The sequence below is a fragment of the Aplidium turbinatum genome, chromosome 2 (assembly GCF_918807975.1).
Source record: "Aplidium turbinatum chromosome 2, kaAplTurb1.1, whole genome shotgun sequence".
In the NCBI taxonomy this organism is placed as follows: Eukaryota; Metazoa; Chordata; class Ascidiacea; order Aplousobranchia; family Polyclinidae; genus Aplidium; species Aplidium turbinatum.
In genome coordinates this window covers 45,143,245-45,166,032 of record NC_137473.1, presented here as the reverse complement: position 1 = coordinate 45,166,032, position 22,788 = coordinate 45,143,245, and the positions used below count along the sequence as shown (strand labels likewise).

Below are 22,788 nucleotides of genomic sequence, written 5' to 3'. Positions count from 1 at the left end.
GAGTTCTTCTTCCTCTCTGAGCTCTATTTGTTGTCCTCCCAGGTAGCCGCGCTGATGGATTGGTTTTCAGCGGTTTTCATCAGGAGTTGTGCGTCACATACAAATGGGTGTCTCGATTTCAGTTGGCGAGGATGCTCGATTGCTCGCTCACAGACTTGTAGAGACTTGAGTGGAGCAAGTGGTTGGGGTTCGTAATGCCGAGAAAGAGACAGGATGGCTTCTTCGCGACAAAACTCAGCTGGTTGGTTGCCTGCAAGGACAGGGAAATTGTCCGATTGTGTACAATGTGTAGGTCGCAGACATCCTGTCACGATACGCAAGGCAATATGTAAAATATTGTCGATAATATCGCTTCTTGCAGTACTGACCAGAATTACATTTTGAAATGAATATCGTTACCAGTGTTCCCTCTAAGGTGCAAAAATTAAGAAAAAAAAACGAAATTTTGTAGACGGTTTCGTGGTCACAAAAAAGGTTGTAAAATCAAGATTTGGTCAAATGCGTTTTTTCTAAATAACTGCTTTTCTACTCAAGATAGATGCATTCAATGTTCAGAAAGCAGATAGAAAACCATGTTTTCTGCATCTTTTAACACAAAAACCGTATCTCTAGCTCAAGTGGTTTTCGAGATACGCAGATTTGGTATTTCGAGAGAGGGCACAGAACTTTAGGGGGGGAGGGCCACCTCTAAATCAACTTCAAATTTAAAAAAAATTTGCAAGAGTTATTTTTTCTGACAACCTCACCATTTGAAAGGGTGTCCCATGCAAAATTCAAAAACTCAATTTTAAGAGCCACCCTACTTCACATACAGAGCACTTTTTGTTGCCATTTCAGGTTGTCAAATGCATTCAAGTGCATCTTTTAATTTTTGTAGATGCGATGTAAGTTTGATGTGCACACCACATAAAAATGATTTAAATCAGATGGTTTTTGAAAATGGTAACTTGTAAGTCAAAAGCACTGAGTACTGTGTAGCTTTTTGCAACTAGCAGCACCCTACCGAAAAATATGAAGAGGCTGAAACGAAGATTATCGGAAAGGTTTAATCGATTGTGTAAGTTTAGTTTTCGAATTTTTGCTGGCGCTTTCGAGATTCAAATTATGTTGATAATGAATAAACGTCACTAGGGATATAACTTTTTTTTGTTTACAAACTAACAGAAACAGGCTATAGCAAAACTCTGCAGATTGTGGCAATAACTTTAAAGTAAAACCACCTACTTGACTAGTAAACTAATGTATTCATTTAAATCATAAATCCTTATTTGGTGCATTGGAATTATTATGTGTTATATTACCCACTTACTACTGCATTATATTTCAGCATCTAATGGAGAGTCTGGAATTGCAGAGGTAATTTTCTATTGTGAATATTGTTTGAGTATTGTGTGTAAATCTTTACGTTATTGAGTCTTTTGTTGTCTTAAAATAAAACTTTTTCGTCTGACATTTGGTTAGAGTTGCGATCTAAAGTGTTATATCCAAACTAGCAACCTAGTTTCTTCTTCCTGTTTTACATTTCATTTTCCGGAGTCGGGGTAGAACGGGATCTGGCAAGGCACATGCTCAGTCTCCAGTTTAGTTTGTCGAATGTATTGGATGTACCCTGCATCTTGAGTTTTTTGTCCAATATGACTGATTGGCTTGTGTGCTGCAGATCTTACTCCAAAGTGTTGTGTGATTGCTGCCTTTTTACATAAAGTATTCAGTTACAAAACAAACCGCCATCTCTATATTTGGCATTGTGTTTTTGATATTATGATATATATTGTTTTCCTAGCCAAGACAATTTGAAGTGTTGTATAGGGACTACCTATTTTGACAATGAAGTGGTCACATGAGCACTGAGCAGACACATAAAGGATGAACATTGAACAGTGTTCACTGTTTTGTGTTTACTACTGCCCTCTTTGGTTGGTGAGGTGTAAAAATGCATTGAAATGTGAAGAAAGGCGTTCTTCCCGGCTATCAGCACAAGGCTGATTACTCACTAGCACAGCGAGCAGCAGTAACGCTTCGCTAACCAGAACGGTGTAGCTTCCACGCTAGCCATAAAGACCTCCAATTAAACGTTTAAGTTATTTTGGCAGCCGATTGTAGCATCGAATAGACAGCGATAGAATAGACAGATCGAATAGACAGCTACAATCGGCTGCCAAAATAACTTAAACGTTTAATTGGAGGTCTTTATGGCTAGCGTGGAAGCTACACCGTTCTGGTTAGCGAAGCGTTACTGCTGCTCGCTGTGCTAGTGAGTAATCAGCCTTGTGCTGATAGCCGGGAAGAACGCCTTTCTTCACATAACCCACCCCAGGCACCTGCTGGTTTTGTTGGCTCTTTCTTTCCACAAAGATAAGAGTTAAACTGACTGGTAAAGCGGCGGTCGATTACTCAAGTGGCAAGAATACGGTGCGATACTGATGAGCCCAGCCTCATGGGCGAAACACGTGTCTATCGCTGTCTATTCGATGCTACAATCGGCTGCCAAAATAACTTAAACGTTTAATTGGAGGTCTTTATGGCTAGCGTGGAAGCTACACCGTTCTGGTTAGCGAAGCGTTACTGCTGCTCGCTGTGCTAGTGAGTAATCAGCCTTGTGCTGATAGCCGGGAAGAACGCCTTTCTTCACATAACCCACCCCAGGCACCTGCTGGTTTTGTTGGCTCTTTCTTTCCACAAAGATAAGAGTTAAACTGACTGGTAAAGCGGCGGTCGATTACTCAAGTGGCAAGAATACGGTGCGATACTGATGAGCCCAGCCTCATGGGCGAAACACGTGTCTATCGCTGTCTATTCGATGCTACAATCGGCTGCCAAAATAACTTAAACGTTTAATTGGAGGTCTTTATGGCTAGCGTGGAAGCTACACCGTTCTGGTTAGCGAAGCGTTACTGCTGCTCGCTGTGCTAGTGAGTAATCAGCCTTGTGCTGATAGCCGGGAAGAACGCCTTTCTTCACATAACCCACCCCAGGCACCTGCTGGTTTTGTTGGCTCTTTCTTTCCACAAAGATAAGAGTTAAACTGACTGGTAAAGCGGCGGTCGATTACTCAAGTGGCAAGAATACGGTGCGATACTGATGAGCCCAGCCTCATGGGCGAAACACGTGTCTATCGCTGTCTATTCGATGCTACAATCGGCTGCCAAAATAACTTAAATGCATTGAAATGTTAGTGAATGTTTCCCACAAAAACCAAGTTACAGTATATACTTATCTACTTTAAAGACACAAAAAACCACAAAAATTATTTCAAACCATGGAGATTACAGAAAGTTGCTGCATATATACATTTTTGCAATGGTAACATCTTGCTTAGGTTGCAAATTGCCCATTGCTAAATGCAATATTTTTTTAGTGTATTTTAGGAAGGTGTATCTTTTATGTGTCAATAGGGTTTTTAGTTGCAATGTACCACACATTGACATTTCAGTGCACCAGTCTACCCTTTCTTTTATGACATGCGTTGTTCATTCTGTTCTTTTGAGTCTAATATCATTATTCAATCAGTACTTTTTATATTAATTCAACGTCTGCAGACGTTGGTTCAATGTACAAAAGGTCTGCTTTGCAGGCTGGGGAAGAAAACAATCGCCTCCACTTTTTCATGAGATCATTTCCTTTTATTTTCAATATTTACCATTGTACTGTTGTTCACTGCACTTTTTTTCATAAATGTCTACAAAATGTACACAACGTGACATGGTGAGGTGATATTTTTTAAGAAAACATATCAATATAATAATGCTATTTTGGTTAGGGCTGAGTGTGCATATACGTTTTCATGCTCCAATTTTTAGCAATCAATTGAAGGGAATTTCAAGTGTTTCATTTTTAATCCGTTTATTTTTTGTTCAATAACATTAACTCTGTATTGACAGCATGACGAATCGTCAGTAGAGTTAGTGGCATCTGAACGGGAGGATTATCAATTCTATGCTTCCGATCAAAAGTCTTCTTCGTTACCAAATGTTCCTATGGAAGGTGAAACAAATTTAAAACGTAAGGTTTGACGTCCACGTTGACAAACGTCATCTTGTTCTTAAATAGCTTGATGTTGTTGTATATGCTTGCAACTTACTTGCATATTTCTGTTTTGTGCGTACTGACAATTTAATAGTTCAAGGTGATCAGTTTTATGACGTTTTTGTTTCCACCACCCAGCAGCACCCGCTTCTAACAAGTTGGTTAACCAAAATTAATCATAAACGCACTGTCGGATTTTTAAGCAAACTTCCTAGAAAGCAAAATCTATTATTTTTACATTCAACGTCTGCGGACAATTTTGCTGTCTGGGATAAATCAGACAAATGCTGCAATGAAAATGTGGAGTTATCAGTTATGACAGTATTTTGCTTGCACCGAATTTCTGCAAACAAAGATTGCGAAATTCCCCTGACATCATTTTCAAATTAGCACCCCAATGCGACTGAAAGACGGTGGCATAATTTCTTTGTTTTAAGATGACCGTGTCAAGATGCGGAAGAGCCAATACCACGGTTATTGCACTTTTTACATGCGTTTCAACGTTGTACTGTATATGCGAGGCACTTCACAAAACATTTGCTTCCTATGTAAAAGCTCGTTGTTGGTCATAAATCGCTGTTACGGATGCGCTCCCTAAAACATACCATATGAAGTCTGTTGGTTAGTTATGACAAAGGCTGTATTACGACATTAGGCTGTAGGACGACATTCGTGTTGTTTATACAATACAAATACACTTTGGTTTCCAATGAAACTACTGCATGTGTTGTGCTCAATTACACTGGCCTGCATTTTTCAACTTCAAATTTTTTTTCTCACTTAAACATGCCAATATAGCTATTTTTGGGTGCTGATTCCGAATCCGTGGTCCTTTTCTTTCTATCACATCAGGTTTCTGAGATAAATGCAACAGGTGTGATGTATCACTTTTGGTGAATTAATTAAAAATGTCGCAAAGTATACATTAATCTAGACTCGATAAAACTCAAAATTTAATGTTTAGTTTAGTGCCATAATAAGCGTGATAGAGTTTCTTTATATTCAGTGTTATGCAGCATCTGTCACCTGCAGCCTTAAACACTCCACAAATATGACAGAATGGTGAGCTAACACATTTTCCAGGCATTTTGATACTTGTAGTACTTAATGAAATCTTGTCAGTCTAACCTGCCAACAAAATCATAGTCACTTGTCTGCGTAACGTTTCAGTATTCATCTCACCTTTTTGAAATCTTGATCAATCTACACACCAATTTTAGCAGGCGCATCTAATGCGATTTGAAAACCCTTTCACTATTAAACTATGAAAATTTACGATCTAGATTTCAACGGTTGCGTAGCAGATTACGTTTGGCATTTTCTTTGCGAACAGTCTATGGAAACCCATCCACACAAGCTAGCATTTTTGTGCGACACAATTGTGTGGTCGGGGAGTAGGTTATTTAGACTGTGACACACCTATTTCAAGGATGATATGTTTTTTTCACTGTAGCTTTAAAACCTGCTGTGATAGGCAAAAAGGATGGCATTTTTGGAATCAGGGCCCCAGAATTAGTTCGAAAACGCTGATCTCGCAGAGAACAAAAAATGTCATGCAGACAACTGTCTTCAGTACGTTTATCTCATTTTCAAGAACACTCTTAGCAGCAATTCGTTACACAATCATTATCTTGTTTCGATCAATTGCAAAAGCCACACGGTGCAGACCGGTTTTTGCAGATTTCAAACTTAACACATTAAGTTGTAATGATGTCAAAAGTGTTGTTTGTTTATTGTCTGCAGTTTTTAATGATTTATAGTTGTTCAAACAATTTTTACAGGCGTACATAAAATCAGCAGTTCTCATGATAAATCTTTTACCGGTCGTTTGTGCATCGTATGCATGAACTCATCAATTGAGTTGTTTTGTTTGCCACTTTACTTCAAGAAAAGGCTTACAATTTGCATCGTTTATTGAAATGACAAGTTATGGATTGTGATGCAAAGTTTTACGCTTTATCGGTTGTATTATATTATTCTTTTGCTTTATGACTTCGTGTATTTTCAGCTAAAGATGGCATAAAAAACAAGCAGTTATCTTCGGTGGTTGAGGAAGATGGTGATGATTCCATGCTGAGAAGGAGGATCCTATCTGCCACAACATCAGCCGACATTTGGAAGAAGGAACTACCGAAAAATAGAGTGGCCAGGAGGCATTCCAGCCCTGTTTGGGTGAGATAGAGTGATATTGTGAAAGTGTTATCCAACTCTCATTGAACTTTAACGTTTTGCTTCAAGGTCGATTTTGCATGGATAACGTGCGATGTACATAATTTGTTCATCGGCAACAAAGCCTTCTTAATGCTTTTGATCTCTTAACAAAGTTTTGACTACAAATTTACGATCATTTAACTAATATTACGTAATTTGTGTATGATATGAATTCAGATTTCTTCAAGATTTCTTGACTTGAATCAAGACACATACTTGATTCGCAATAATATTCAAAATTCAAGCCTTTTAACTTAGTTTTTAATAATGAAAAAATTATGTCCGCACTTTCTTTGTATAAGCTTGAACCGTTATATAGGTCTATGGACGACAGAATGCACCTTTGTTTACATGAGCCACCGGTGTATCACGTATTTGGCTCGAAACTCAGTTCATGGACTTCTAAATAGTAGCATCTGGACTGGAAACTCAGTGGGCAACATGAGGCCAAACAGTTGGTACAACAGTGGGCCAAAAGTGGGCCAACAGGGTTAGTTACTTGGCTGTTGGCCCACTGTTGGCCAACTGTTGTACCAACTGTTTGGCCTCATGTTGCCCACTGAGTTTCCAGTCCAGATGCTACTATTTAGAAGTCCATGCTCAGTTACAGTAATTTCCTTGTATTTGCTTACCTGAAATTTGCGGTTGAGTACTTTAATTGAAAGTAAATAGACTTTATCTTTGCGCATCGTTCAGGCGAGGAATTTTTCCGCTACCTAATTTTACAAATTGAAAAGCTGAGTACAAGATTATTATAGGATTGCAATTTGCTTTAAGTATTTATGCATCCAGTCGACCCGCAATGCATGCGTGGAAACTGTCCATTTCACTGGTTGCAATGAGTAGATTCCTTATACACTGGTCTTAACATTCAAGTCCTATTCAGCAATAATCTAGAATAGATGCAGTAGGCTGCACAATATACAACCCACGGAATGTTATTTTAATACAGCTTTGTACTGACTTGTAAAGAGCACTGTTTGTTTGTTTTAATCTCTCAGTGAAGTGTGAGCTAATTTGCATCGATTTCAAGTTATTTTACATTTTCGAAAGGCAAAGATAACTCAAGTCTTACAGAACTAATCTTCTTGCCACTTCAAACTTTGTGAAACGTGTATTTTTGCAGGACATAGTGTCCTTGTATGTTCTCTGTTAAAATCGTGAGACGAATGCGTATCAACAGTGAAGCGTGAGCTACGCTCTTTCAGTGTTGATTTAGTGAAAAGGATTGTAATTGACATGATGACGTCACGAAGAAGTGCACACGGAAGGTCAAGATTTCTCAGCTGAGCTCTTGCTGTCAACGTAGGATTTCATAACACGTTTTTTCACATCTCTATAACGTAAGTCAGCATCTGAAATCCAAAACTGACGCTTATGATGACAACTGTCAACTTGTCGCAGACTGCCGAACTATCGCCTTACGGTAAAACGGAGACATACACCAAACTGGAATTGTTGGGAGAAGGTTCTTACGCCATGGTATATAAAGGCAAAAGCAAGTGAGGTTTTTGAAAAATTGATTTAAATTCTGAGAAGCTTTCTCAGCAAATCTATATCTCGAGTTCTCGTGCAGATTTTTTTGCAATGTTATATCCCTCGATAGTTTAAACACGTCAGGCAACAGCTGAAATTTATTCAAAAGCATTTTATCTTTTCTTTTGTATGTTACTAACCAGACAGCAAATCAGTTGTTTTTACGATGATTCAACGTCTGCAAACGTTTTTTTGCGAAAGTAATACAATATTGTTTCCAAAAAAGGTTTTGCAGTCAAACAATTGCTACAATAAAAATATAATGAATTAATCATTGCAGTGTTCCATCAACACGTTTATTTTAATGTTGATTCTGCATCAAGAACTATTATATCAACGCTTATTTTCAACATTTATCACCTGGTCAATCTTCCATTCTTGCCCTGTAGCCACGAAAATGAACCCGATGAAGATTGCAGAATTTTGCCAAGTTTTTCACAAAAACACCAATTTTAATTACTTTTAAGTCCACTCACGCTTTCAGCAAACTTTAAGCTTGCACAAACGCGCAGGTTATTCAAGCAACAAAACAATAATCAGTAAGAAAACTAGTCTCTCTTAATTCCACGTCTACAGATGACATGTAAAATGCAAACTGGCCTTCAAATGGATTTTCTTAGTGAGAAGTCATTTTGATTACGTCATTCCTCTAAACAACGTTTCTTGTTTGCAGACACACTGGCCAGCTTGTTGCATTGAAGGAAATCTCCTTGAACGCCGAGGAAGGGACGCCTTTCACTGCCATAAGGGAAGCTTCATTGTTGAAAACACTACGGCATGCCAACGTAGTCACTTTGCACGATATTATCCACACAAGCACCCTGCTAACCTTGGTTTTTGAATACATGGTAATTTTTCGAATTTGAGAAGACTTAAGCGATTTCTTTTTTCGGTGTCACTTGTCAGTTGAAAATCTCCAATTGAACCGAGGAAGCATATCAATGTGGTGCGCGAAACGTCGGTATTATTATAGCCTGTGCTTTTCACTTATCTAGCATAATTGAAAAAGTGACCGATACAAATTGTCGTTTTTGTGATATCATCATTTAATAGGCATTTGAATGGTGAATAGACGTAATTTTGGCTTTTTTTTTTGTCAATAAAGTGACGTTTTTCGGTAATTTGCTGTCTTGCCTGAATTGCCGATTCACGGGAATTGGTGGCTGCTTTCATTATCTCAAAGTCATTTGCATCGGAAAAGAGTTTATCATTTCAGAGTTTCAAACAATTAATTCTTTTTTTTAATATTCATGTATTCTTTGAAATTCTCAGCCTCACAGCACTTGTGTCAGCAAGATGGTTGTCGTCTGCATTTTTGGAATAGCTTTTTGCCTGAGGCATGCATTCTTGGCAATTACAGTTGCTTCAAAGTGATCGTTGCTGCTGCCAAATAACACACCGTAGCTAACAGCACACGGGTAGCGTATTTGGATGTTTAATTAAACAAATCTGACTTCGCATTCCGTAATTTTACGATATTTAGGTTTACATCATAATCCTTTGTCACGACTAGCAGCGTGAACCTTTTTCGCTGGGAAACGGTCAGGCATGACTTATAATTTCACATTTGTTGCTGACCTTTCGTGAATTCCTTTGAGAGATAAAGATTGTTATTATTTCACCTTTATAAAGTTTGTTAATAGAGCGAAACGTAAGAGACACACATTCTTCCAAAAGCAATGACCTCTAAAAATTGCATAAAATACGGACAATATTATACCTGTGAATGCCTATGGTTGAAATAATGTGCAGGATTTCTAATAGATGTTCGTGATATTTATTTCAGAATAAAATACATTTATGCAAAATAATTTTCTTAAAACTAGCTCATATTTTGTCGCATTGCAACTAAAATTAAACCCTGTGAACAACTAAGTTTTGAACAAAAGTGATTTCCTAATGTTTTGTTGAGCGGATATAGTTAATTTTGCCATGATCAGTCAAATCTATAGAATGAGAGAAACACCAAGAATACTTGAACGTGTCCTTAGGTAGTTTTATAATTTGAAGCTGATTTTAGTTCCAAGTTAAAAAAAAACGAGATAATGTTGACTGGTGGATAGCTAGTTATCATTTTTTTATCAGGATTTATTGCCAAAAAATTGCATTTTATATGTCAGGATTTTTTCATAATTGTATTTACAAGTAATGCTCAGTTATCAGTATAGTTGAAGGACATGGCCTTTCAAGATTATAAATTGAAATCGGCATTATTCTCATCGGATTTGAACTTTAGCTTGAACTTTCAATGCTCATCGATCGCCTGTAATGACTTCTATTTTCATTTTTTATGAGCCCAAAATTCTCTCCATACGTCGATCTTGGCAGTTTTGGTTTGGTTTAGGTAATAAAAAGGAAAGGTTGGTTGGGCCATATCGAAGACGTTTATCTCGTGCTAAAGAAACGAAATTTGATGTGCGTATATTATCTTTCAAAGGAACTGAAATGTCAGAAGCAGTCATATTCACTTATGCATGGTTTCGTGTTCTTTCCATGTTGTCTTATTTTACGAACGTGAAAAGATGTAAAATGGTTGCCATTGTGCAATACTACTGCAATTGCATTTTTTTACATTCTTTTTTAGGTGACAGATTTAAGCGCGTATATGGAGTGGTATGGTTCCATGGGTATTAACCCACAAAATGCCATTTTATTTTCCTTTCAACTCCTGAGGGGGCTCGACTACTGCCATCAACGGAGAATCTTGCACCGAGACATCAAGCCACAAAACTTGCTACTCAGTCAAGTCGGAGAGTTGAAGTTAGCTGATTTTGGTAAAATTGATATTTTTTTTATTTTTTGTTCGTACAGTATTTCCAGCGGTATATACTCAGTGATGGTGAGTTTTGCTATTGACCAGCAAAATCCGACGTTGTTGCAACATTGTGTAAAATGACATTGCTTTTAGCAAGCTATTTTTCATAAAACGATATACTTACAGTAACTCTTTTTGTGAGCTAGTGTTGTATTGTCGTGCAGAGTCGTGCAATTCTAGGTTTTTCAGTTTTGACATAGCCGTTCTTTGTTGCGTGTCAATAGTTGCATGGAAGGAATTTGTCAAATGAAGAATATTATCTGGGATAGGGGTTTACAACTTACTATCGACGGGCCTGTCCTTTGGCTCCTTGTTGGCACCAGGTTTTTCCTTGTTCGTACAATCGAATTCTTCATGGTGGAATGTAAAACTTACTTCTTTACGTTGTGTCTATAATTTAGGTTTTCTACCCTCAGATTTGCATTAAACTTCAATCTTTTGTGTCAGTTTTTATATCCCCGTTTTCGCAATTTAAGCGTTCCTTATTAGCTTCAACCTTGTCACGAATTTATTGGGATCCTACTTTTGTGACCGTGAAAACTAGAGGTCTTATATGCTGTCTGCTTTGCGTGCAGTTAGCGAGTCATCTGGAGTGAGGCCTACAGAGTGTAGAGCTGCCTGCAAAACAAAACATGTACGTTACAAAACAAAACTCGATGATGATGACGCATTACTATGCGTTTTGTGACGTAATACGCAATCCATTCATTACTTCAAATGTAATCTCGTTATCTCGATATTTACACATTAAGTATGACGATGGCGAGAGGAAGGGAGATTCATTGCTTATTAATATGGTATAATCTGTACATTTGAAAGTGAACCGGTTTCAACTTGATTTTTCAGGTTTAGCCCGAGCCAAGTCAATACCAACCAACACTTATTCTCACGAAGTCGTCACGCTTTGGTACAGACCACCCGATGTTCTTTTAGGCTCTAGAAATTACAACACATCTTTGGACATGTGGTAGGTTTGATAACAAAATTGAATACTGAAAGAAATTAATAGAATTAACAAAGCGCTGTGTTTCTGTGCGAGAGGGCCAAGATTCTTGATTATCTTGCTTGTTTGTTGATCTTATGAAGACGATATTTGATGAACTAGTTCGTGTATTCCAAGATAAGCGTCAAGTAATCTTGTTAACTACTAAGTTTGAATATAAAATATATAATTTCTTCCTTTTTTATTTATTTTCATTCCGCAGTCAATGGAAACCAACTTGAGTTTTTGGACCAGACGCAAATAAATAAAACAATCTGTTTTGTTTGTTTGCTATGGCAACACGCAGTCAAACGGAATGGTTTTAATGGTGTTCTTTGTCTCGTTTCTTGTGTCAGTTTCACAGAGAAGTTTCGTAAAATTAGAGCTTGGTCCATTTAGCAACGCTTCGCAATATTTGATTATTGTAAAAAAAGTAGATTTTAACATTTGCTGCGTAAGATCATCCAGTCTCCCAAGCTAAGCCCAAGGTTTGTACCATGCGTAAATAGCGCCGTATGTTAAGATAATATGAAAATTACGTCATATAAAAACAGCGGTTAAACCTCGTGACACGCCTTACTGCCTATTTACGTTAATTCATAGTAAAACGTTGTGTTGCAATTGACTTGTTCCTTCATGTTTGAGGTCAGGTATCTGCAGGTTGTTGATTCAACAGTTAACATTGTGCTGTTGTGCATGTCAGTCATGCTGCGGTGCTGTTGTGTAAATGCTCCAGATGCTAAATATTTTCTTTCTTAGAATCATTAATGCAACACTATTGCTTCATTTTAGATTTGGTTTAGTTTGTGTTATTGGGCATCATACTCGGTTTTCGATATTCTTTTTGTCGCTTTATTTATTTTTCTTGTAGAAGTAGTTGTAACGTTGTCTTTACTTGGATGACTGCCGATTTGATCTTACTCCTTCGTTAATTTGTGGTTTTATATATACAATGTGAAAAATCGATTTTAAAACTGGAGACATGAAAAAAGTTGTTTGTATGTTGTCTATGATTTTTGAAAAAGTTCCAAAAAAATCCTTGACTTTTTCCTTGCTTATCTAGCACATCAGTTTTTTTTTTCATTTATTGAACCCGTTCAGATATTTGCCTGTTAATAGCTCAGATTTGGTAAACTCGAAAGAGCATTTACGAATCACCTCATACTTGAGTAACAGTTTACACATGATTGACGATTTAAATTGTATAAATTAAATAAATCTTCTTAAAGTGTTTCTTATTTTTCAAGGCTTTGTTGTTTAACATATCTTATGGAAAAAGGTTATAAAGCTTTTTTTTGACTGAAGTGAAAATTTATTTTTGTCATTCTTGGTGCCAGGGCCTGCGTCAACAGTTTAAAATCTCTACTTAAAGCTGCCAGGATTAAGCTCCACAAAAAATTTTTTTGGTTTGCATTGAGGATAAGGATTTCTCCAATCAATCAATCACCTTGACTGACGTGTGCGTCTTTCATTTTCTGCACGCTTATCGTGCACAAGGCGGGCGCACGTATTAACCCGATTTGAACGTTTTTTTCATTCCTTTAGAAATACTTTTTTATTCACTGTCTGCCTTCGAGTGTTTTCAGAGTTGGGTAAAATTCGCGTTTGTTATTTCATGTTAATGCACGGGAGTCTGCTAATTGTCCTGACATTTGTTCTACAACCTACTTGTCTTTATTCTGAACTAATAAAGGGTTTGTACATTTGTACAGTCGATATCTATATTTTGGCTCTAATGTCTTGATATTAAAATCCCTGGGGGTAGGAACTGCGTATAAATCGAGTGGCCTCATTATCATTATGGAGTGGCCTTATAGTATTCTCATGACTTAAGAGAAATCACTACGCTATCTCTGGAGAGTAAAATAATGAGTTATCCACAAAAGAACATCTCACTAAATCAAGTTATTTGGTTAAATTTCGATACTATCGGGTCATTGACTCATCAAAACCTATTAAAATGACATTATATTTAAATTCATGCTTGGCATTTACCAAAAGAATGGATTCGGTGTATATGTCCTCGGCTGCGCCCCTATATTGATGGCTATGTAATGTGCTGAGAGTAACACATTTGTGCAGTGGATTCAGCGCAATATAAAAACGCACATTCTATTTTATCTTACAAAATAAACCCAGCCAAAATATGGTTCTTTGTAACTAATAACTATCTTTTCAGAGAAGTCTTGTTTCAGAAACGGTTACAATTTGTCTAAGGAAAAACTAACGACAGTAGCCTATGATAAAATCGATACTCATTTTATTAAAAACTAGTCGCCATGTTTTTGACTCATGTTTTATGGGGACATTATGTGATCGAGTTTATTTGTACTGGAGCTGTTGTCAACACCACCTTCACGGAGGTAGCCTTGTTACAGTCTGTCATGTTGTAAATTTTGCAAGTTATTCAAAGCAGCTTTTCCGCTTCTAATTAATCGAGTCTACTTTAAGCAGCTATTCTCATCATCAACGTGACACAACTCATGTTACTGCGTATGTGCCATCTTTTCCGGTGAACTAACTGCATCTTAAATTTCTTTTCGTTGCTGAAATGTTTTTTGTGTATAATCAGTAATCACTTTGTGGAATAGATGTTTGCAAAAAAGATTGTCAAATCACACACCCAGGCAATAAAATCCACCATTTTGACATTGTCTGCAGACGTTGAATCTGCAGACGTTGAATCTGCAGACGTTGAATCAATGCAAAAATGACGGATTTTTCTGTGTGTAAGAATTTGATGTTAACCATAGTGGTGAATGCTCAGATCAGTACCTTTCTTTGGAAATCAACTGAAACTCTCTTTTTGTTCAAGAAATAAGTTTTATTTGGCGTTATTTCATCATTATCCTTTTTGTATTACCAGATGAACACTGTTGGAAAATTGGCATTTTTTCTGCTTAAAGTCAAGTTGGTTCTCAGTTTATTGCATAACTTTTGCATGAAAGTAGTCTAAAGACGAAACTGTTTAAAATGTTGGGGAAATTGTGAGTAGGCTAAGTCGAAGCGTAAAAACTTGATTTTGAGTTCAATTTGATCATGGGTCTAACTTTTGGTCTACGTTTTTGTTATCTTGATTTCTTTTACAGTCACGCAACCGTAGTTTCACTCGTTTCGATCACAACTCCCTTACCTTACAAATTTTACTGCTAGTTGCTATCACTACTGTTCTATCTATGAGATGATAGAAATTTCTATGATCAACTGCAGCCAGTCTGTGTGATCTAGGCTCAGTAGTTGTGTACTTGTGTAGTTCCTGAACCTACGATGCAACAAAGGCGAAAATTTTTGTTCGGTCATGCGTACAGATATGAAGAGATTTTCAACTTAAAATCAAGTGGTGTTTCCTTCAAATTTATCTTAACTTTAAATAGGTTTGTAAAACCGTTTTTTAATGATCCACTTTTTAATTTTTCAGGGGAGTAGGCTGCATATTTCTTGAAATGCTGACGGGACTGCCCATATTCCCTGGCCAATCAAATGCCTCTGATCAACTCAACAAAATTTTTCAAGTAAAAGATTTTAACGTTTGATAAATTGTGTATTTTAATCTTGCTTTGTTTTCCTAACCATGCTTTTTCAATTCTACCTTTAGTCAATGGATCAAGGTAAAATGCTTAAATTCTAACCTCAGTCGAGTTGTAGCTTTTTTGAAATTGGAATGTAGTTTCAAATAACTTTCTTCGGAAATGTTTAATTTGAATAATTCAACTAAATCTTTATATCGATTTTGATTGTTTTAAACATTCGCTCTTGTCTGAAAAAGGAAATTTTTTCCAGCAACACCGATACGAAGATTTCGAGTTGGATGTTTTTATCGATTTTTTTTTACGCTCATTTTGCATTGGTTCAACGTGAAGGCTTAGCCGAACCGAACCTTGACATTTAGTTATACGATTTTTATCGACCCAAAAATAGCTCGTAGAGAAACGGCACAGATTTAGGTTCATTTAAACTTATTACATTACCAGCTACTTGACGCTTGAGTTCATTATCTTTAGGTCCTTGGCACACCCCACTCCTCCACATGGGAAAGGCTGCCCCATTTGCCTTGTTTTTCTGAATTTTCTCACTGTTTCAAGACTGTGCACCCCCCGACCCCATTCACAGAAGTGGCTCCGAGAATCGACAAGATTCAGTTTGGTCTCGAATTCGCCATAGACCTGTTAAAGGTGAGATTGATTTTCAATTATCGATTAGCACGTGCCAAAGACGTCCACTAATGGAACTTGCGATTCACATGCCACCTAGACTGTAATGTCAGATAAAGTGCATTCCAACTCAACATGTACCACACACAACTGCTGTGTTTTTTTGCTGATTACTTCAATCCATCAATTATTCTACGTAGCTTACACGAAAGAACTTGACTCGTTTTCAGTAAAAACTTCCCACGAATTTGAAACATTGTTACGATGTTAGAAGTGATCAGAAAATGGATAGTAGTCCTGCTGTCACTTGTCTGTGCGAACGATCTATATTGTTACGTCATCAGCCGAGTAAGCTGACATACTACAATTGGTCTCGCTTTTGTAAGCCGAAGGTATACAAAAACTTCTTAGAAAACCCAAACTTTAATAATTTTGCATTGCTTATCGTTCTGTTCATTTCAAGTGACAGCAGGCAGAGCTTGTGTTAGTAGAATTTCCAACCAATTTCTTGGAAACTTTTCTCTAATTAGTTTTTTTTTTCTTTTTTCTCGCGTTTGTTAGATACCAGCCATATTTTGGATTGGCTGGCTTTCTCTCAACTTCATTTCACATTTTCTATTGCAAGCTTCTCTTTAATTATGAAGATTTCATTGATGGATATCATAGCAGATTGTTATTGAACTTTTTAGGTGTGATGTGAAATTTTTTTAATTGTATTACAACTCTTGAAACTTTGTCGTAGCGTAAGGTTACTCAACTGTGTTCTAGAGTAATAACAGTTACTATCGTGTCACTAATACCAACGTCATAATTCCAGTTTGAACCGGATGAAAGGATGCGAGCTAACGAAGCTATGCGGCATCCCATGTTTCACTGTTACCCTTCTGAAGTGCACAGCCTGCCCGACCGTAAGTCCTTTCAATTTGAAATTGCATAGAATTTGTAAAACTATGTTTTTAGTTGTTTTTACACATCATTTTGCAGTTGAAGTTTTTAATGCAAAACATTTCGTGAAAGGTACCTGGAGATGTTTTATATATCCTCTCGACTTCTGTTGCTTTTTGGAGCTGCCGTTATTTTATTTTCCGGGTGAATGTCTAAACTAGGGATATCCAACCTGCGGCCCGCGGGTCACACTGCGCGGGCCCCCGCCATTTTATGTCCCGGGTGGATGTCTAAACAAAAACCAACTAGCATATCAACTTAGAAGTCATTTGTTGGGATCTTCTTCGGGATTGAATCAATGCCTACTGATTGGAATGCACCCGTGCTAGCCACTAGTCCACTTCGTCATAATAAGATTTTAAACTGGGAGTGGGCGATGCAGTTTTCATGACGGCGTGAAAAGTGTCTTGATTTTTTTAAACATATTTTGCAGGGGCATCTGTTGTCAGTGTAGCTGGCATTCGGCTGGCAAAGGAAGAAAAAAGTACTTCTTCAAGCTGTGTGAGCTTTGAGATTGGCTAGCACCGCTGCCATCGATGTCTGTCTGGACAGGTTTAATAATTTATTTCTGACAACAAACAACAGAATGCGTTATTATTTCCTCACATATTGACATTTTTTCAGTGCTTAGTTTATACCCAGTTTGCAAAATCCATCATTTTTACATTGATTCAACTTCTGTAGACGTTGAATCAATGTAAAAATGATAGAGTTTGCTTCCTGGGTAGTTTTTCAGTGCCCTGTGATGATCCTAAAAATTCAGACTTAACCTGCGAGGCAAAAGCTTGTCTTCATCCTGGCTTGATTTTTAGCATAAAATTTTGAATTAGGTCGAACGATATGTGACTGCCACAGAATACACCTAAATACTAGTTACTGCCTGATAGAAATATTGCTTTTTCCGCTCCGATGATGAGATTGGCGAAGAATGTTATGTTTTTTGTTGTTCTTTTATATATTTTTTGATGCAATGTAATGTAATTGCAATATGATTTCGCAGAACTCCTTGAAGTCTTTTTAAGTTCTTTTAAAAATTTACGGTGTTTTAAGGTGTTGCCACACAAAAATAACGTGTGGAAATAACAACCCAAAGCGTCATATATTAAAAGTTGCCGTTACATTTTCAATTTATTTTAGCTCAAGCTTTCATATTGCCCCCTTTTAGCGTTCAATCAACGTATCAAGGCGTTGGTTTATTGAAAAAAAACTTATCTTTCCATTGGAAATATTTAACTAAATAATTTATCCGGGCTATGAAGATAAAATCAAAAATTGGAAACATGAAGGTCGTATTGAAATTTCAAAGTGTCGTGAAAGCTGAAACTTGTTTCTGTTAATTTTACGTCACCAAATATTTTTTCAACGAAATAAGTAGCAACTGTTTGTTTGTTTGTTTTTTATTTCCATTTTAGAGCTCAGTTACATCAGAAAAACATAAAACAAACTGGTTCTGATCCCTACAAAAGAATTTAGCAATGTTTTTTACTTTTCATACTATGACACTACTATTTTTTTGAGAAAGTGAGTTTGAATTTCTGAAAAGGTGTTAGTTTAGAAACGGAAAAGATAGTTATAATTTTTGTAACATTTGCTTTTCTACCCAGAGGTATTTTGTAGTAACCCAGACAGCAAATCCGTCATTTTTGCATTGGCAGACTTCAAGCATATAATGACGGATTTTGCTGTATGGGTACGAATAAAACAAACAAATTATTGTAACAGTTGCATAAGATTTTTCACCCAAGGCCACGGAAATTACATTTTTATCTGTTTCAAGCTCTCAATGTTTTTTTGTGACAACTAATCCCACTTTTTCCTTCTGTGTTGGGTTGTGCATCTCTTTGCTTTTTGATTGGAAAGCTTTTTCGTAATGGATAAATTTCGCTTTTGTTACATTAATTAATGTTTACTTGACATTGCATCAACATAAAAATGGATAAGTGTCACTATCAGACCACTAGCTCTTTAGTTTCAATTTCACACTAGTCGTATACTCTTAACGAAAGTGCCATATATAAGGTAATCCATGGCTACCTGGAAGGGAGGCCTGATTTGTCACATTTTGCAGATTTTTACGATCGCTGTTGTCTGACTAAAATTTTCTTAAACTGATCTTTTTTCACGCTGTGCTGACTCGCAATCATTTAAACGTTTGTTTATTTTGCCTTGGAGAAGCAGTAAAAAATGAGAAAAGTAAGTTAGAAAATGTTTAATCAAACTGTAGGCAAGTGGCTTACTTGGAGTGAGATTTTCTGGGTCAAAGTGTGTTTGGTTTCCCAATCCTTGTAATGTGGAAACTCATTGTCCAGACAACAAAATCCATCAATAATGACTGATTTTTCTGTCTGGGGGTGTATCATCTGGGGAGGGGATTGAAAAAAATGTTAAATACGATTTTTGAAAATTTCATTCAGGCAGTTACCAAAAGTTGACAAAATCTGGAAAAGTCTTGTAGAGTGTAACAAACCAGGCCGTATTTCTAGGTGGCCATGGAAAATCTTTAAACGCTTCATTTTAACGCCGATGTTTGTCATGTATGGCTTTATGCTCAGTGTTTCAACATTATTTTTTGCTTATGTTAGTCCAAAATCTTAAAGCAGCAAGTTTCTGCGTTACCCTTTCTTTATGTTTACCGATCTGTTTGCTTCATTTATTTTGACTAATGCGAGTGTGGTGCCTTCATCAGAATGCGAGTGTGGTGCCACGGAACAGACCGCAGACCATGTCGTCCACCACTGCCTAACCCATCGGCCTCCACACGGTGCGCATAGTCTGAGGGTCCTGGATGACGAGACTGCTGAGTGGCTGAAGATTTTCTGCCCTCCAATCTAGCCTGGAAAGATCGCTCATACGCCATCATCATCATCATTTTGACTAATATCTCATACACTTTGTTAGTTTGGGTTTTTTCGAAGACAACATTACAGTCTTTGCCAAAACTAAAACGGTGGAAGCTCCAACGAAATGTTGCAGAAAAACACTTCTACCCCAACTGGAAACGTAGATTTTACAACTCTTTAATAAAAACCTCTCCCCGATATACAAAACAAAGGACCCAGGCCTCCACATCGCTTGCTCAATTGCTGAATGAGATTTTATTGTTTCTGGCAATAACTTTAAATATTGCCAGTTCGCACTGCTAACGACCGCATGAGGTCGCTAGCAAGTTGGTTTGTTAAATTGCTTGACAGGCTCAACAAGCTTGTCCACGTTTATCAACCCAGTCACAATGGAGCCTATAAGTCATAACGTTTCTGCAATAAGTATGAACTCTAGTCGTAGAGCTTTCAAGCATATAATGTTTCTTAAGTTTACGTCATGATATATCATATCGACATGGTTATAATGTTATTTTTCTACACTCATTTAATATGCATTTATTTTGATAACTTACGGTTCGTCATACGCACTAATTTTAGCAAATGATATGTGATTTTCACGTATCTAGAAGAATAGTTCAACATCGCAAAATGCAACGTTTGGATGGTACCTTTCTTTGTGCTTTGACATGAAAGCTTTGTTATCGAACTTTCTCGACGATTCAACGTCGCCTGAAAGAGTCACCTTGTGTGAAGTGATCCAATTTAGCTACTGACGTTTGTCGTCATATTACAAAATTTGTTCCGTCAATTTACGTCTCAAATACGTTAACAAACTGAAGAAAAACTAGTAGTTTTCTGACTTCCATCGTCAGTCATAGATTACACTTGTTGTAACCCAGCTTTTGCGGCGCAGTATTCTTAGAATTTCAAATTCGTTCTAGTTTTGAACACAGACTGAACGAGGACACAACACATTAACACATCTATCCGTAACACTACACAAGTTGTTTGCATTACAATCATTTGCCGTGTGCAACTAAGTTTGTTCTTCGCCTGAGCTTCTGTGGCCGAGAGTCTATCCTTATACCACGCCAGGTTTACGATGTTCCCGGACTACACTGGAAGGCTATGAGAGAACAGCCAGTCTCTGCTTTCATGATCAGTCGTTAGGTGGATTAATGATGTAACAATCGAGGTTCACGACATATTAAGGCGGGAATTAGTTTTAAACGATTGTTCGATCTTTTGGTCCTAAATTTTTAACACAGCGAATTGTGATTCAATCTATCAGCATTACAGTTTGGACTTGTTGCTAGAATTTTTGCGTTCTCGGTTGTTTCTTCAATGTAAAAGATTCATTATTTAATGCCTGGGCCAATATACCTGTCAGGAGAGCAGGAAACTAAAATCTTAGAAACTCAATCAACTTCATCGTCAAAATATTTTTTTCTTATTGTACTTGAATGCTTTTAAATAGATTTTTTTGCTTACTTGTCTTTCAGGTTGCGTTCTGTGCCATTGCAGCATTCTTAAGCTGATATTTAATATTTGCTTTTAGTTTTTGTCGCAGTATTGCCCTCCATACTTTACCTGTCCTTGCGACCCCCCACAGCAAAATCCATCATTTTTACATTGATTTAGCGTCTGCAGACGTAGAATCTATGTAGAAATGACGGATTTTGCTGTCTGGGGAGCTTGTTTGCAATATTGCCGTGTTTTTGTCTTTTCCAGCCAATTACTCACTTCTTTTTTGCATTGATTCAACGTTTGAAGATGTTGAATCAATGTTAAAAAGAGTTGATTTCCTGGTTAGGTTTCTACCCCTCGTTAGTTCTGATTTGGTGATTATTATCTCTACTTCCTCTCAATATATTCACGAAAACTACAACCGGTTTTGTCTTTGATATGACTAGTTAGTGGAAGGAATATTCTGTCTTGGTATCAAAGCACCAGCGAAAAGGAATCTTGGTATTGTAGGATACGTTTGACTGGGACAGTGCTTTTTAGCCAGTGTATTGTACACATCCACGTGTGTTAAAGGTGTACTGCACAATTTGTACAGGTGTTCAAACACTTTAATACAAATTTTAGCTTTTATTTAGCTCCATCTCGAAAAAGATTAGTGAAATGAAGAAAATATTGCTGGAATTTCAAAATTATTACGCCTATCAACAAAAACTGACTTAAGCCTACGTCTTGCCTTGCCACACAGAAAGTAAGCAATTTTTTTGTCAATTTGAATTTTTCGCTGTTAAATATTTAAAAAAACAAAAACAAGACTAGATAGTAGGATAAGTTGTGTGTGTAGAAAAATATAGTTATTAATTTTAGCACTATCGTGCGCTAGAGAGCTAGCTACAAGTGTTTCAAATCTTAAGTTAGTTGTAGCAACGTAGCTAACCCTTAAAAAATTCAACATTAGTTTTCCCATTTAAGGGAAAGGTGTGTATTTTAATCCCCTTAAGGAAAAGGTTAATTGTCAATAGAACTTGGTTAGGTCGTAGCGTTTTTTTGAAACGAATGTTACATTTTTTGAGTTTTTAAGTGACACGCGACGAAATTTGTACTTTGATGATTTCGAAAAAACACGGCCATACGTCAGTGGTCAAGTTAATAAAATGTGGTTGAACGAGCAAAGCGAACGATAAGATTTTGTAGAAATGAAGAAAAATTGCATATTTTTACTCGATTTTTTGTTGTTTTTGGAGGCATGTGACCAAGGACCCCCCTAAATAGCTCAATTAGTTACCGCCCCGCCCCGATAGCTCAATTGGTTAGCTCGTCACTTCTGGAACGAAGAAGCTTCAAGATCAAGCGGCGCTGGTTCGACTCTCGAGGTGTGCGCTTGAGCAACGCACGTTAAGGACTGCTCTCCATTCAGCGGCATCTAATGAATGGAATAATTCCCCGGCAACAAGACTTCAACAATCGGAAACTTCACTCTGTCAATCTCGATGACCGGGCCTGCGTCAGTGATTCAAAGCCTCTACAAGTATGCCAAACTGCCAGGATTAAGCTCTGCAAGAAGCTTTTCCAGTCCGAGGATAAAGATTCAATCAATCAAATCGCTGTTGGAGTGAAAGATTGCCTTAAAGTCTGAAAACCTATAAAATAAGATATGAAAATAGAATTTTTGTGGACAAACAGTAGCCTATGGTCATGTGTCTTATTTGTATTAGGCCTACTATTGCAACCTTGTTTGTAGGCCTAATAGCCTAATAATTATTCGTCTACTGTCTTACATTTCAAATCTTTTCTGCAGCAATGCTCGTCTGATAATAGCATGGATTTCTCAGTGGC

The 22,788-nt window shown here is 37.2% G+C and overlaps 1 protein-coding gene across 2 annotated transcripts in view; it reads left to right on the top strand.

Annotated features, from left to right (window-relative positions):
• Positions 1–921: 921 nt before the first annotated feature.
• Positions 922–22,788, top strand: part of LOC145764761 (uncharacterized) — a 68,790-nt gene continuing 46,923 nt past the window's right edge. The window contains exons 1-12 of one of the 2 annotated variants that reach the window (XR_014288520.1): positions 922–1,057; positions 1,328–1,356; positions 3,882–4,002; positions 6,035–6,198; positions 7,642–7,739; positions 8,447–8,621; positions 10,358–10,547; positions 11,435–11,555; positions 14,989–15,082; positions 15,572–15,742; positions 16,539–16,629; positions 17,100–19,613. Coding sequence is in view for 1 of the 2 variants with exons in the window: in XM_082576427.1 (XP_082432553.1) it covers positions 1,012–1,057; positions 1,328–1,356; positions 3,882–4,002; positions 6,035–6,198; positions 7,642–7,739; positions 8,447–8,621; positions 10,358–10,547; positions 11,435–11,555; positions 14,989–15,082; positions 15,572–15,742; positions 16,539–16,629; positions 17,100–17,188 (1,389 nt within the window). In the remaining variant the exon portion in view is untranslated. Of the gene's footprint in view, positions 1,058–1,327; positions 1,357–3,881; positions 4,003–6,034; positions 6,199–7,641; positions 7,740–8,446; positions 8,622–10,357; positions 10,548–11,434; positions 11,556–14,988; positions 15,083–15,571; positions 15,743–16,538; positions 16,630–17,099; positions 21,475–22,788 lie in introns of those variants that run through there. The other variant, XM_082576427.1, reaches the window with a different exon arrangement.